The sequence below is a fragment of the Mus musculus genome, chromosome 1 (assembly GCF_000001635.26).
Source record: "Mus musculus strain C57BL/6J chromosome 1, GRCm38.p6 C57BL/6J".
Classification (NCBI taxonomy): domain Eukaryota; kingdom Metazoa; phylum Chordata; class Mammalia; order Rodentia; family Muridae; genus Mus; species Mus musculus.
The window spans coordinates 110,907,356-110,920,064 of record NC_000067.6 but is presented as its reverse complement, the minus strand read 5'-3'; the positions used below and the strand labels follow the sequence as shown (position 1 = coordinate 110,920,064).

Genomic DNA, 12,709 nt, shown 5'->3' with positions numbered 1-12,709 from the left:
GAGCCATCTATTTGTATTTATAATACCTCTCTCCAAAATCTTTTTAATTTTATGTTTTCAAAAACTATTTATATTAATTTTAGAGATTACAGTATAACTACAGCATTTGTCCCTTTCCATGTAGCTTCCAAATTTTCCTCCCATATGAACTTACTGCTCTCTTTTAAATTTGGGGTCTCTTTTTTCATTACTTGCTATTTCATGCCTGTTTTTAAACATTTATTCTGGGTATATTGTTAAATATGTAAAGTAGTTTATTTGAATTATTCAGGATCACTGTCTCTATGTGAAGAATGTAGTTAAATATTTCTCCTGCAGCTTTGAATGTGGGTATATCCTACAACATTGCTAAAAATATTACAATTTGGTTATAATCTCTTTTCCTTTTGGTGCAGATATTATCTCACTGGAAGCAAAATGTTTGATATCAATGACAATGGAACAATAATCACCACTAACATGCTTGACAGAGAGGTCAGTGCTTGGTACAACTTGACTGTCACAGCTACTGAAACATGTAAGTCCTCATTAGCCAGTTGCAGAGAAGATAACTGTAATTAGTAAACAATTAAATATTTTGAAACTCTGAGACTGACATGCGTTTATGTTTAGAAATAAAATTAAAAATCTATATGTAACTACTTGTATGTGGGTTATCTTATTATAAGTTACTACCTTCTCCCTGTATTTAAAGCTTACTATATATTTACTGTTAAAATTTGAGTTTCTCTTACTTAACAATATTGGCTTAATAAAAATAAAGGTTGAATGAAACACACAGTATAATGAAGGTGATATTTAAATATAAAATATGTTTATTATAGAACAATGTGTCATGTTTTTACATGGATGTTTCATAAATTTTAGCATACATTTTCCATGTTTATTCTTATTATCATGTGTAATAAAACTTATGTACATTTAAAAACCATATACTTTTAAAAGACAATTATAATGCTACTGACTAGGTATTACTAGCTAAATTTTTTATTTAAGGAATGCTGTGGTAACTGCTTTCTTTTTGCTATTGTTTCATGTTGTTGAGTTTTTTGTTTTATTTTATTTTGTTGTGTTGTTTTGTTTTGCTTTGCTTTGGTTTTGTCCAGACATCCCCCTGTCCTGGACTTGCTGCACACATAAGGCTGGCTTCAGTCTTAGCGATCTGCCTGCCTCTGCTTCCTGAGTCCCGGTTTTAAATGCATGTGCCACCATCACCCAGAGAGTACCTTTTTTTTTAATTGTAACAGGTTATACTGTTTTTAAGTAATATTTAGAATCTTAATGTGAATATATTTATCTTTCCTCCTTTTAGAATGAAATGTGAGAACTAATGTTGTAAATTACTACCAAAGCACGTTTAACATGAATCATATTTCATTCTGATTATGAGTTGGTAATAACTCATAAATTATGTCCAACATAAAGGATTGGACAAACATTATTTGGTTATCATTTATTTGTTGTAGACCACAGCAACAGTAGTTGATTTTGAGCCTCTACTCATAGCTCCTGCTTTCAGACAGTACAACTTTAATAATCAGCAGATACCAGGCCCTTGTTTCCTTGTTATTCCTTCCCTTGAGACCTAGACTCCTGATGTCTTTCTGATTATGTAAATAGATCCATTCATACCAGTTTGTTGTTTAGTTATTGTTCTTGAAATCGTGAATTAATCACTTTTTGATCATATATATTAATTAAATCTAAAAGTAATGGATATGTGAAAATCAACAAATAATTCTTGTTATTTAAGTTATTGAACATAAAGTAGTATAGCAAGAGATTAAATCCATATAGGAAATATCCTGTATTCCTTGTAATTGGTTTTATAGTGAATTGCAAAAAAAAATTATGAGTGTATTGGTATTAGTTTAGGCTTGAAGCATATGCTTGCCTTATAATTCACTACGTATAATTACTCTAAGACATTTAGAATGGAGCCTCTTTATTCGTTTATTTAAAATATATATCTAATTATATAGTGAAACAAGACAGGTGAACTTTGTCCTAGATTATTAATTATCTGTGTATGTAAATAGAAGTACTATTTTGATTGTTCATGGTAGAAAGAAATGTCAAGGTTTTCCATGTGAAAAGGCATGACAATACTTCTACTAGACACTAGATCTTTTATTCATTCTGGGTTTCTGAGACTAAACAATTATGTTGTTCTGTAAAGCTATTTAAAAATATTTAAATCAGGTCATTTCAAGAGAGAAATTGAAATTAAAAATAAAGAGGATTTTCTGTAAAATAATTTTCAGATACTAAAGATTATAATTAGTCAAAGCTTCAGTAATAAGTCACTTCAAAACTTTTCTCATATATGAGGGGAATAAAATAAAATATTTACTTTCTTACACTAGATAATTTTTTTACATTACAAAATAAGTGATTAGGGACATTCTTTACAATTTCTACACAGTGTATTTTGTATTTTATTTATTCACTTGCAAACATGTATATATGTACACATGTGCACATATACATTTATGCATTGGTGTATATTAAAGGATATTTTCGAAGAATTATTTCTCTCTTTCTACTATTTGGGTTTCAGGGATAGAAGTCAGGCTATTAGACTTAAGGGCAGGACTCTTTGTCTTCTGAGCAATGTCACTGGTCCTATTATCACTATTCTCATTATGAAAAAATTTTAAAATTATGAGACTAATGAAATCACATTTGGGTAAAAAAAAATAATGCCAGATGATTTAATTAAATAATGCTTTTAATCTAAAGAATATTGAAATTAGAGAAAATCTCTAGTAAATTCTCCTTTTTGGTGCTTTTCTTTTTAAAGTACATTTTAGCATTATAAACTAGAATCAAAACATTAATACACATCTTTAATTAGCAAGAAAGCTACCACCTACTCAAATGATTATCGTCATCATTTCCTTATTTATGTAGCTTTGATAGACAGTATAACCTTATACTTTGTCATCTTATAATGATATTATGTGTTCTCATCATAGGCAATAGTATAATATTTCTTTATGTGCATAACATGAGCAATCAGTCAAGCCTTCATCTCCTACCAATTATCAACACTATCCCACTGAGCAAAAGCTTCAGGGTATTTGAAATGAAAATGACTTTATGAACACTACACAATTTATATGCATGTATTCTCATGTATATACACACAATACACTATTCAGTCTATAGTATTGAATCAATTCTTACTTTAGATATTATTCCATAAACTTATGCAAGAAGATATAAGCAATGGTGTATATGTTGTGGAATCATAACCAAATGATAAGAGTAACAAATAAATATGTGCATCATTTCAAGTTCACAAGAAAAAAATACTTTAGCCATGGGGATAGAGAGAAGACTTAGCAGTTGTGATCACTGGCTGGGGTTCCAAGAGACCAAGATTCATTTCCCAGCGAACACATAGCAGCTTTCCACCCTCTATAAATCTAGATCCAAGGGATCTGATACCCTCGTTTGTCCTATGCAAACCAGGCAGAAAAATAGTATACAAATTTACATGAAGGCAAAATACACACATAAAATCAAATAAGATAAAACCATACCCTTGCTGTAACTCTATTGTATTTTTCACACATTTCTTTGACCTCCTTCCAAGATGTTTATTAGTGTTGGTGAGTCTTAAAGTATCATGTTTCATTAGTTTTCTGATGTTTTTAACTGGATTCTTATTTAGGGATAGACCTACACAAATGATTATCTTCAACATTTCCTTATTTATGTAGCTTTGATAGACAGAAAAACCTTATACTTTGTAATCTTATAGTGATATTATATCTCATCATAGGCAATATTATAATATTTCTTTATGGATAAAAAGCTTTCAATGATACTTAAAACTGTTTGAAATAAACATTGTTAGTTCTATACTATGTTAAACATGTAGCCTCTTAAATCTATACTACATTCTTTAAGTAATAAGAGAAGGAAGAATCACAATTATATCTAATCCCAGTGTCAATCATATTGTCTTAATTCCACTTCATTAATAAAGTGCCTTATTAACAAATGTGAAAAGTTATTTTAATCTAATATTTTTAATTAAGTGAGCTGTATGAGCTGTAGTCTTAATCAAGATTTTATAGATTTTCTTATCTATCCTTAAAATTTAAGAGATAAGTCATTTCAGTGAACAGGCCAAATATAGCATGCTAGTTGGAGCTATGCTTGTTGCATAGCTTTTTATATAATAAAGTAATAATTCCTAAGAATGTAAGTTATTGCTCATTACTCTGAAAGTGTCTTGACTTTCTAATTCATGTGTCATTGAAAATGTGAGGATTAGAGAAATTATATTGATATAGTGGGATTTGAAGAGATTATTATAATATCAATTAGTTTTCAAATAACATACTTGTGACAAAATTTTATCTTAAAATGTTTTCAAATCATTATGAAAGCATTAAAGAAGAATGTATTAATGTTGAAACTATAATTTTATATCATAAGTAGAGAAATAGACACATAAAATTCAAAATATAAGACGAAAACAGTTTAATTATCCTGAAGGAATTGAAGAAAAAGTAAAGAGCCAAGTCTATAAAATATAGTTAGGTTCCTTCAATCACAACTTTTGCAAGGCTGAACTGAAAATTGCCTATAAGTTCAACACTGATAAAGTCTTTTGAGATTATAAAGCCAAAATGGTTTCAGGCGTTAGAATCTATCTCCGATAATCATATCAATCAATCAGTCAATCCAGCAATTAAAAGTTTTAGTAAATTTAGATGTATAATTCACAAAATATTTTACATCAATGGTGTAGTTGATAATATGAATCAAAATTATATTTATATTAACTTAGACATTATGCTTAGTGTATATTATTCTTGACAAACAAATGTTAAAAACTAAAACACAAAAATAAAGTTAAAGTGTCAACAATTGAAAACTAAAGAATATAAACTAAATACATTTATTTTAATTATAACAAATCTTATAAGTTTATAGATATTTTAAGGTAATTGATAGTAAATATTTTCAGATCAGAAAGATGAAGTGCATCCTAATCTGTTTCTGATGCTATATGGTCATATTTCTGAGAATCACAAACCATTTTAGTAAAAAGGATTCTGATATTTTCCCATATTATTTTTATCTTTTGGCTTAAAGGATACAGAATAATGAATGAAGTTTTAAAAAAGAAAGTACCATTGTATAAGCACTTTCAACATTTGCATACCATTCAAATGGACATTTTTTAAAGCAACTCATTAATTTCACTTTAGATAATTGTGTGTGTGTGTGTCACTTAGGGTTTACATATCTGTGAATTGACACAATGACCAAGGCAACTTTTGCAAAGGACAGCATTTATTTAGGGCTGGCTTAGTATTTCAGAGGTTTGGTCCATTATCATCATGGTAAGAAGCATGACAGTGTCTGGCAAACATGGTGCTGAAGGAGCTGAGAGTTCTTCATCTTTATCTGAAGTTGATAATATAATAGAGCCAGGAGGAGACTGGCATCTTCAGTCAACTAGAAGAAATCTCTCTTCTGTAATGTATAGAACCTGGGCATAGGAAGAGACCTCCAAAACCCTCACCCACAGTGACAAACAATCCAACAATGCCATATCTCATAATACTACCATTCCCTATGTACTCAAACCACTGCATATTCAAACCACTACATTCCATTTATTGGCTGCCATAGGATTTTCAAACAAATGAGTCTATAGTGTCATACACAGCCATAGCATAAAGCAACATACATTCAGTCCAATTTCAAAAATCCCTGTAGTTTAATGTAGCCTTGTAAATGCTTAAAAGTCCAAAATTCAAAGACTCTTCTGGGATTCATGCAATCTGTTAAATGTAATTCCCTATAGAATTGAAATAAAAAAGCAGATCACATATTTCCAGCATAACATGGCACAGGATATATACTCATACCAAAGTGACATAGGGAGGAAATACTGAACTAAAGCTAGACTGAACAACAGTTGGTCAAATTCTAAACTCCAAGTCTCCAAGTTCGATATTAATGTCCGCTCCAGATATCCAATGCCGTTCATCCTTGTTAACTGTTCTTGGTAAATCTGGCATACCGCAGCAGTTCTCTTGGGCTGCTTCCACTCCCTATTTGCAACTTTCCTAGGCAGGTATCACGATACTCTGACATATCTAAAATCTTGCAGAATCTAAGACAAATTCAACTACACAGCTTTGAGTTCCAAGGTCTGGGATCCACATGATCTTCTGGGCTGTTCAAAAGGGATTTAGTCACTCCAATTCTGCCCTCTATATCACTCTAAGCTCTGCTGGACTTCATTCAACTGTTGCTACTTTTCTTGGTGATTATTCAATGGGACTGGCATCAACAAATTCCTACAGTCTTACATTGCACCTAGCCGTGACCAACAGCCTCTTATAGGCTTTCTTCATTGTTCCATGCCTCAATTTCTTTGCATGACTGCTTCAGTCTTAGGCTGGCAACTGTAAATGAGGCTGTCCCTGTACCAATGGCCTTTCATGACCTATTTCAGTGTCATGCCTCATCTGCTCTCCATGAGTCCTTTATGCGTTCCAAAGAGTATCACCTGGGTAATTCTTATTATTAAGCTGAACTGCAGCATGAGGAACAACTGGGCCTATCTTAGAACAGTTTCTTTATGCTCTAAGAAAACACTCCACAGACTGTTTCACTTCAGTGATGAAAATCTCTTCTTAATTATCACTAATTTGATAGATAGAGATAACCTGCATCAATTATTCCAGTAGACACTTCTATTCTTGACTGTAAAATCAGAGCCACCTGGCTGAAGCTAGCAAGTTTTACTGCTTGCTGGAGCTGGAACATGACCCCTCTCCTCTTTTTCTATTACATTATTACTAGCTTTCTGTTTTCCAACTCCTCTACTGCCTAAGTTTGGCTGTCCTCGAACTTGCTCTATAGATTGATCTTAAACTTAGAGATCCCCATAGATCTGTATACTAACTTCTGTGCTTAAAGTTATGTGTATCACCATGCCTGGATATAAGCCCTAAACTATAGAACATAATCAAGTTGAAACTTGAGAATATCCACCATAATTGGTGACTGCAATTAAATTTTTTTCATATATGTATAGATGAAGGAAATTTCTATAACAATGAGTTACATTATGGCGTTGAAAAAAAACCCTTCAATGTTAAATTGTTTCAATGGATGGTAATTGACCCAGAGACCCACAACTAGGCAAATGGATAAAGGGGATAGAGCACACTGTCCTAAGAGAGATGACTCTATCAAACTCCCTTACCCCTCAGGAATATTGTATGTAAGAGGAAGTGAAAGATTTTAAGAGCTAAAAGAGATATATGGTTCCAAAAAATCAGTGTCTTCCAAGCACAACAGCACTGATGGACATATGCACTCACAGAAACGATAACAGCTGGAATAGTTCTTACATGAATTCAAACCAAACAAAGCCTCAGGATTTGGAAGGAGACACATATATAAAGTCCTAGCTCTAACAAAGAAGCTATTAGAAATTGATGGCTACAGGAAGGAAAAAAAGGAAAGAAATAAAAAAGATTATAACGAACTGGTATGGGGTATATCAGCCATACTCAAGTTCAGGTGCCATGCCCAAGAATAGTTAACCAACACTGTTGCATGTAGCTTTTGTACCGTGCTACCAGCTTCTGCCCAGCTTCCCTTGAATCCATGGATTAAAAAACACAGACACACATTGCTCAACGTCTACTTGCGTTTTTGGCACAATTGCTGGGTGCTAATTATCTCCCACCTGGAAAAATATGCCCTTAACAATACTCTTAGCTCCACCTCTCCACCTGCCCTCCACTTTATTTGCTCAGTTTCCTTTAATCCCAGCTCAACATCCCCAACTCTCCACCTGTAAAAGCAGACTGGAACTGCTCCAACTGAGATATCCGATGGCTGATGGGCTTTTCTCTCCCTGAAGAATGATGAACTCTCCCTCTCTTCTGCTTCTGTATCTCACCTGCTAGAAACAGAAAGTCCTGCCTGTTCCTTCCACCCAGGAATTGGCCTATGGCTTTCTTATTGATAGATCAAGAACTAATTGGGGAACAGGACCTTAGCATCAGAACAACTCTTACACAACATAAAACAAACTTCATTTTGAATATGTATTTTGGGGCTTATTTAATGATTTTTTAAACATATATCTGTGCTATTTGTTTGGTTTGGGTACTGATTTTATATTTTTGAAAGGGTTAGAAAGAACATAAACTTGGGATGGTAGGGAGGTGGGTAAAATCTGCTAGCAGTTGGGAAAAGGAAGTAAAATGATTAAAATGATTGCATGCTTTGTTTAATATAATAAAATAAATCATAAGATAAAAAATAATCTGTCAAATAGAAGTTGACAAAATCAAAGAGATTACAACTTGAACAAGAAAAGTCCCTAGAATCAGAGACCTACTCATTTCACACTTAGAAATCCCATAAGAACTGTGCTAGAAGTTATAATATGTACGCAGAGAACCTGGTACAGACTTGTGAATGTGGCTTATGATGCCACAGTCTGTGTGAGTTCATAGGAGATTTTACATTTTTATTTAGAGTTTCTTGGATTCTCAGTGTCCTCCATTCTCCATTGACCTTATACTCAGTAAATCTCTTCTTCAAAGGGTATCCTTGAGCTTTGAGGGTAGAGATTTGATGGAGACATTTCACATAGGGCTGAGGTCTATTATTATTCTTTGCATAATGTCTCGCTCTGGATCTATATATTTGCATTCCATGGGAAATGAATGAATCAAAGAATGAATGAACAAATGAATCAAAACTTAGCCATTAGAGTAAAGGTTAACATCTGCCACGTAACCTGTTAGGAGAAGGAAAAAAATCAATGTTCTAATATAATGACCCAGAATTCCAGGAAGTTACCTTGTTCCTGGGCAGGAGGGGCTGTTAGGTTAATTTTGGGGGCATTATACAATTACATGACTGAAGCTAGCTACAATAGGACAGGACAACAACTGTCAACACTGTCAAAGTGAACTGATGTGAAGTAAATATAGATAGAACCTGGTCATCTGGAGGCAAAACATATATGCCACATATTTGGGAAAGTGTATCGATAAGAAGAGCATAAGTGCCTTCTCCATAAAGCTTTTAGTGATCTCTCCTGCTATACACAGTTATCAGTCACACTTGCCAAACTTACATAATATGTCTGGATATAGGCTACTGATTACCCACATTCTGTCTCAGTGTGTCAGCTCAGGACTCTAAAAGCAAGCGCTCTGAAATGGGAAGTGAAAAGTCTGAGTATATTATGTTCTTATGTACTTTTATGTAAAAGAAAGGCAAAATCTCAGAAAAGAATGCTGTTTAGGAGCCTTGTGATATATATGTAGCTAAATGCAAACTACTATTTTAAAGTGACATCAATCTTAAATATAATACCAATGATTGGTGGAAAGCATGTATGAACATTTTACATTCATATATATGGCTCTGGTAATTTCCAACTTTTTAAAGTTACATATGACTAAACTAATTTCTTTCATTATGGTGCACGCGCGCGTGCGTGTGTGTGTGTGTGTGTGTGTGAAATGTTAGGAAAATACCTATATTTTGAAGTCCAAAAATAAACATACATATTACTTAAGAAAATAAGAATTTTGCTGTATGCTTACTAAGAATATTAAGGTTTTTGGAATTTATTTTATTTACTTTTACAAATCACATAATAAATATATACTGTAATTTTACTTAACAGAAAAACACATTGAGTATACATAAAACCTCAAATGCAAACGCAGGAAGCACCAATATACACTTAGCAATGCCCAAAGATTATGCTCTAGTCATAAGATGATAATGCTATTTTCATTGGTGAGCTAAGACTTGTCCTCTTTTCCACAAGGCATCATCCAGTCATCCAGTTCTAGGTGGCAAAGAAGCTAAGGCAGCAGGAAATGATCATCAGAACATTTCATGACCTGATTTACTAATCTGTGTTTTCTGAATGTCGTTACCTAATTTTTAATGATAAAAATAGCACAAAATTTACCTTCTCAAACATGAATCAGGTGACACAAAAGGAAGAGCCTTATTTCTGGGATGCTGACATAGTAACCCCAGGCTGGGACTTGATTGTGTGGCTGGCTGCCTGCTTATCATGGGCACAGATGGTGTTAGCATTCTGTTTAAACTCCACCCTACACTTACCTGGCAACAGTCAGATAGGCCTGACACAATATAAAAGGGGCTGCTTGGCCCCTCCTCACTCTCTTGTTCCTCTCTTGGTCTCTTGCTCCTCCCTTGCTCTTTCCCTGCTTCCCTTCCCCTTCATTCCCCATTCCCTCCCCTCTGTCTCCCCACATGCTCATGGCCAGTCTCTATTCCACTACTTTGCTATTCACTCTCTCTTTGCCTTTCTCTGTGTCTACTATCCTCTAATCTTTTTTCCCTATACCCTGAATAAACTCTATTCTATATTATACCATCATGTGCTGGTTCTTCACTGGGAAGGGATGCTTTGCATGGGTCTGCTGAGATGGCCCTTCCCCCATACCTCACCACACCCCCATAGAACATATTCTTCCTCTTTTAATCTTTTTATAAACACATCAGTTGGTCTGAGTATTTGCTCACTGTTATCCCCTCTGACTTATAACATATCTGAGAGACATTCAAACAGCCTTCCCCTTTTAGGCTTGTAACAGTTTCTTTGCATATCCTCAGGTTTAAGCCTTCATGACTTCCCCTTTCCTATCCTTGAAAATGCTTTATCTTTTTTTCTATACCTTTATTTCACTTCTGGCTCCAGACCTACACTGAAGCATATACAGTCTATTTACCACCAGCCCCGGAAGGAAGTTCAAGTTGAAAGGGTCTCATATTGCCAAATGCAGTAAGGACAAAAACATTTTTTTAAAGCCTGAAACTATGGAGATGGCTCAGTCATAAATGCTTACCACATGTGCTGGTCAGTGTTGTTTCAACTTGACACAGTAGCCAAGAAAAAAAGAGAACTCATTTCACAAACCTGTGGACAAGTTTGTGGTACATTCTCTTAATGGATAACTTATGTGGAAGCTATCAGGTAACAGTGGGTGGTGCCAACTCTGGGCTAGTGGTTCTTAGTGACACAGAAAGCAGACTTCACCAACAATGAAGAAAGGGCAAGGCAGTAACCAGCATGCCTCCATTGCCTGGTTATCAGCTCCAAGCTCCATGTCATAGTCCCGTTTGAATTCCTGCCTTAACTTTATTTGATGATGAAATGTGTTATGTAAGTCATCCATAAACCGTTTTCCCTCAAATAATTAAAATCAAAATAAAAGTAACAGTTTATTTTGAAATACACTGGGAACTTTAAAGATCATTGTTTAGTGTTTTTTATTTTATAATTTTAAAGACTTATTTTTAATTATTTGTTTTTATATGTTCATTCTGCATTGTTTATTCCTTTATGCTTTGTACGTTATGATCTAAGTTTAGTGTTCCATAATATGAAACTATGACCTTATAAAAGATTTCAGTTGTGCTAGGACCTCAGGTAGTTTGCAAATATACATGTTTTTGCAGCGCAAGTGTGAAAATTAGAAACACTGGCAAATTACTAATTCCTATTCACATTCCAATGCAATGGACTCCTGCAGACACTTCCAGTAGCTCATAAATGTTAGTAAGGTGTTCATGTAACAATCATTTATCCATTTTACACTAATCATGGGTGAAAACCATAGCACATAGAATGCACAAATTAAATGGGACTGGAACTGAACATAGATTCTGGTTCTGGCCTTTGTTACTGATAAGTATGTGGATCACATAAACCCCCATCTTTAATTTTCCTCAAGTACAATTATTAGTATACAACAGTCCTCCAATTCAATTTATTGTGTGACTTCTAATAATCATGTAATTAATTGCATTCTGTATCTTTAATTTCCAGACAATGTACAACAGATCTCTTCAGCCCATGTTTATGTACAAGTCTTTAACATTAACGACAATGCTCCAGAGTTCTCTCAATTCTATGAGACTTATGTTTGTGAAAATGCTGAATCTGGTGAGGTAAGATGAAATCGCAATAGATCACCAAAATCTGAGCAACAGAGCATTTCATTTTTTATATTATTTTAATATAATATTTAATAAATGCCAACAAATGATACCATATATGTATTACATAAATCACTTGGGTTATAAACTATATATTATATATGTAATATGCTACATACATAATTTTATTATATATTTTTAAAACTTGAAGTATAAAGAACATCACATTTCTGTACCTCTACCATGATATTTTACTTCATCAAAACTTAAGTCTTTGTCATGAACAAAGCAATCTAGCAAGAGGCAGAAATAACTGATTGATGAAAAGTTATTCTTCCACACATTTTTTTTATTTCCAAGTTACTAATGTTTCATCCTATTAACTCAAAACATAATATTTAATGATTCTAATATAATGATGTAATAAGTAATAAATTATACTAGTACATAAGAATGCCAGGTGAAACTGGTTTACAAAGATGAAGATATTCAATTATAGTTATATTATATGTTTATACAAGATACATTATAAACATACATTAGATATATAGTGTATATTATGCATTTGTATATAATATAATTAATATAACATAATATACATTTATATATGATATAAATATATCTTATATAATTGAATATATGATACATACAATAAGTATGTGTATTTGATTACACATAACTACATGGGATAGTTTGACACAGCAGCAATGTTTTC

The 12,709-nt window shown here is 33.2% G+C and overlaps 1 protein-coding gene across 5 annotated transcripts in view; it reads left to right on the top strand.

The window, feature by feature from the left end:
- The window catches only part of Cdh19 (cadherin 19, type 2), an 89,600-nt gene that overhangs the window by 57,537 nt on the left and 19,354 nt on the right, over positions 1-12,709 (top strand). For all 5 annotated transcript variants that reach the window (XM_011247991.2, XM_006529520.2, XM_017320389.1 and 2 more), the window contains 2 exons: positions 396-517; positions 11,885-12,006. In XM_011247991.2, coding sequence (XP_011246293.1) covers positions 396-517; positions 11,885-12,006 — 244 coding nt within the window. The remainder of the gene's footprint in view (positions 1-395; positions 518-11,884; positions 12,007-12,709) is intronic.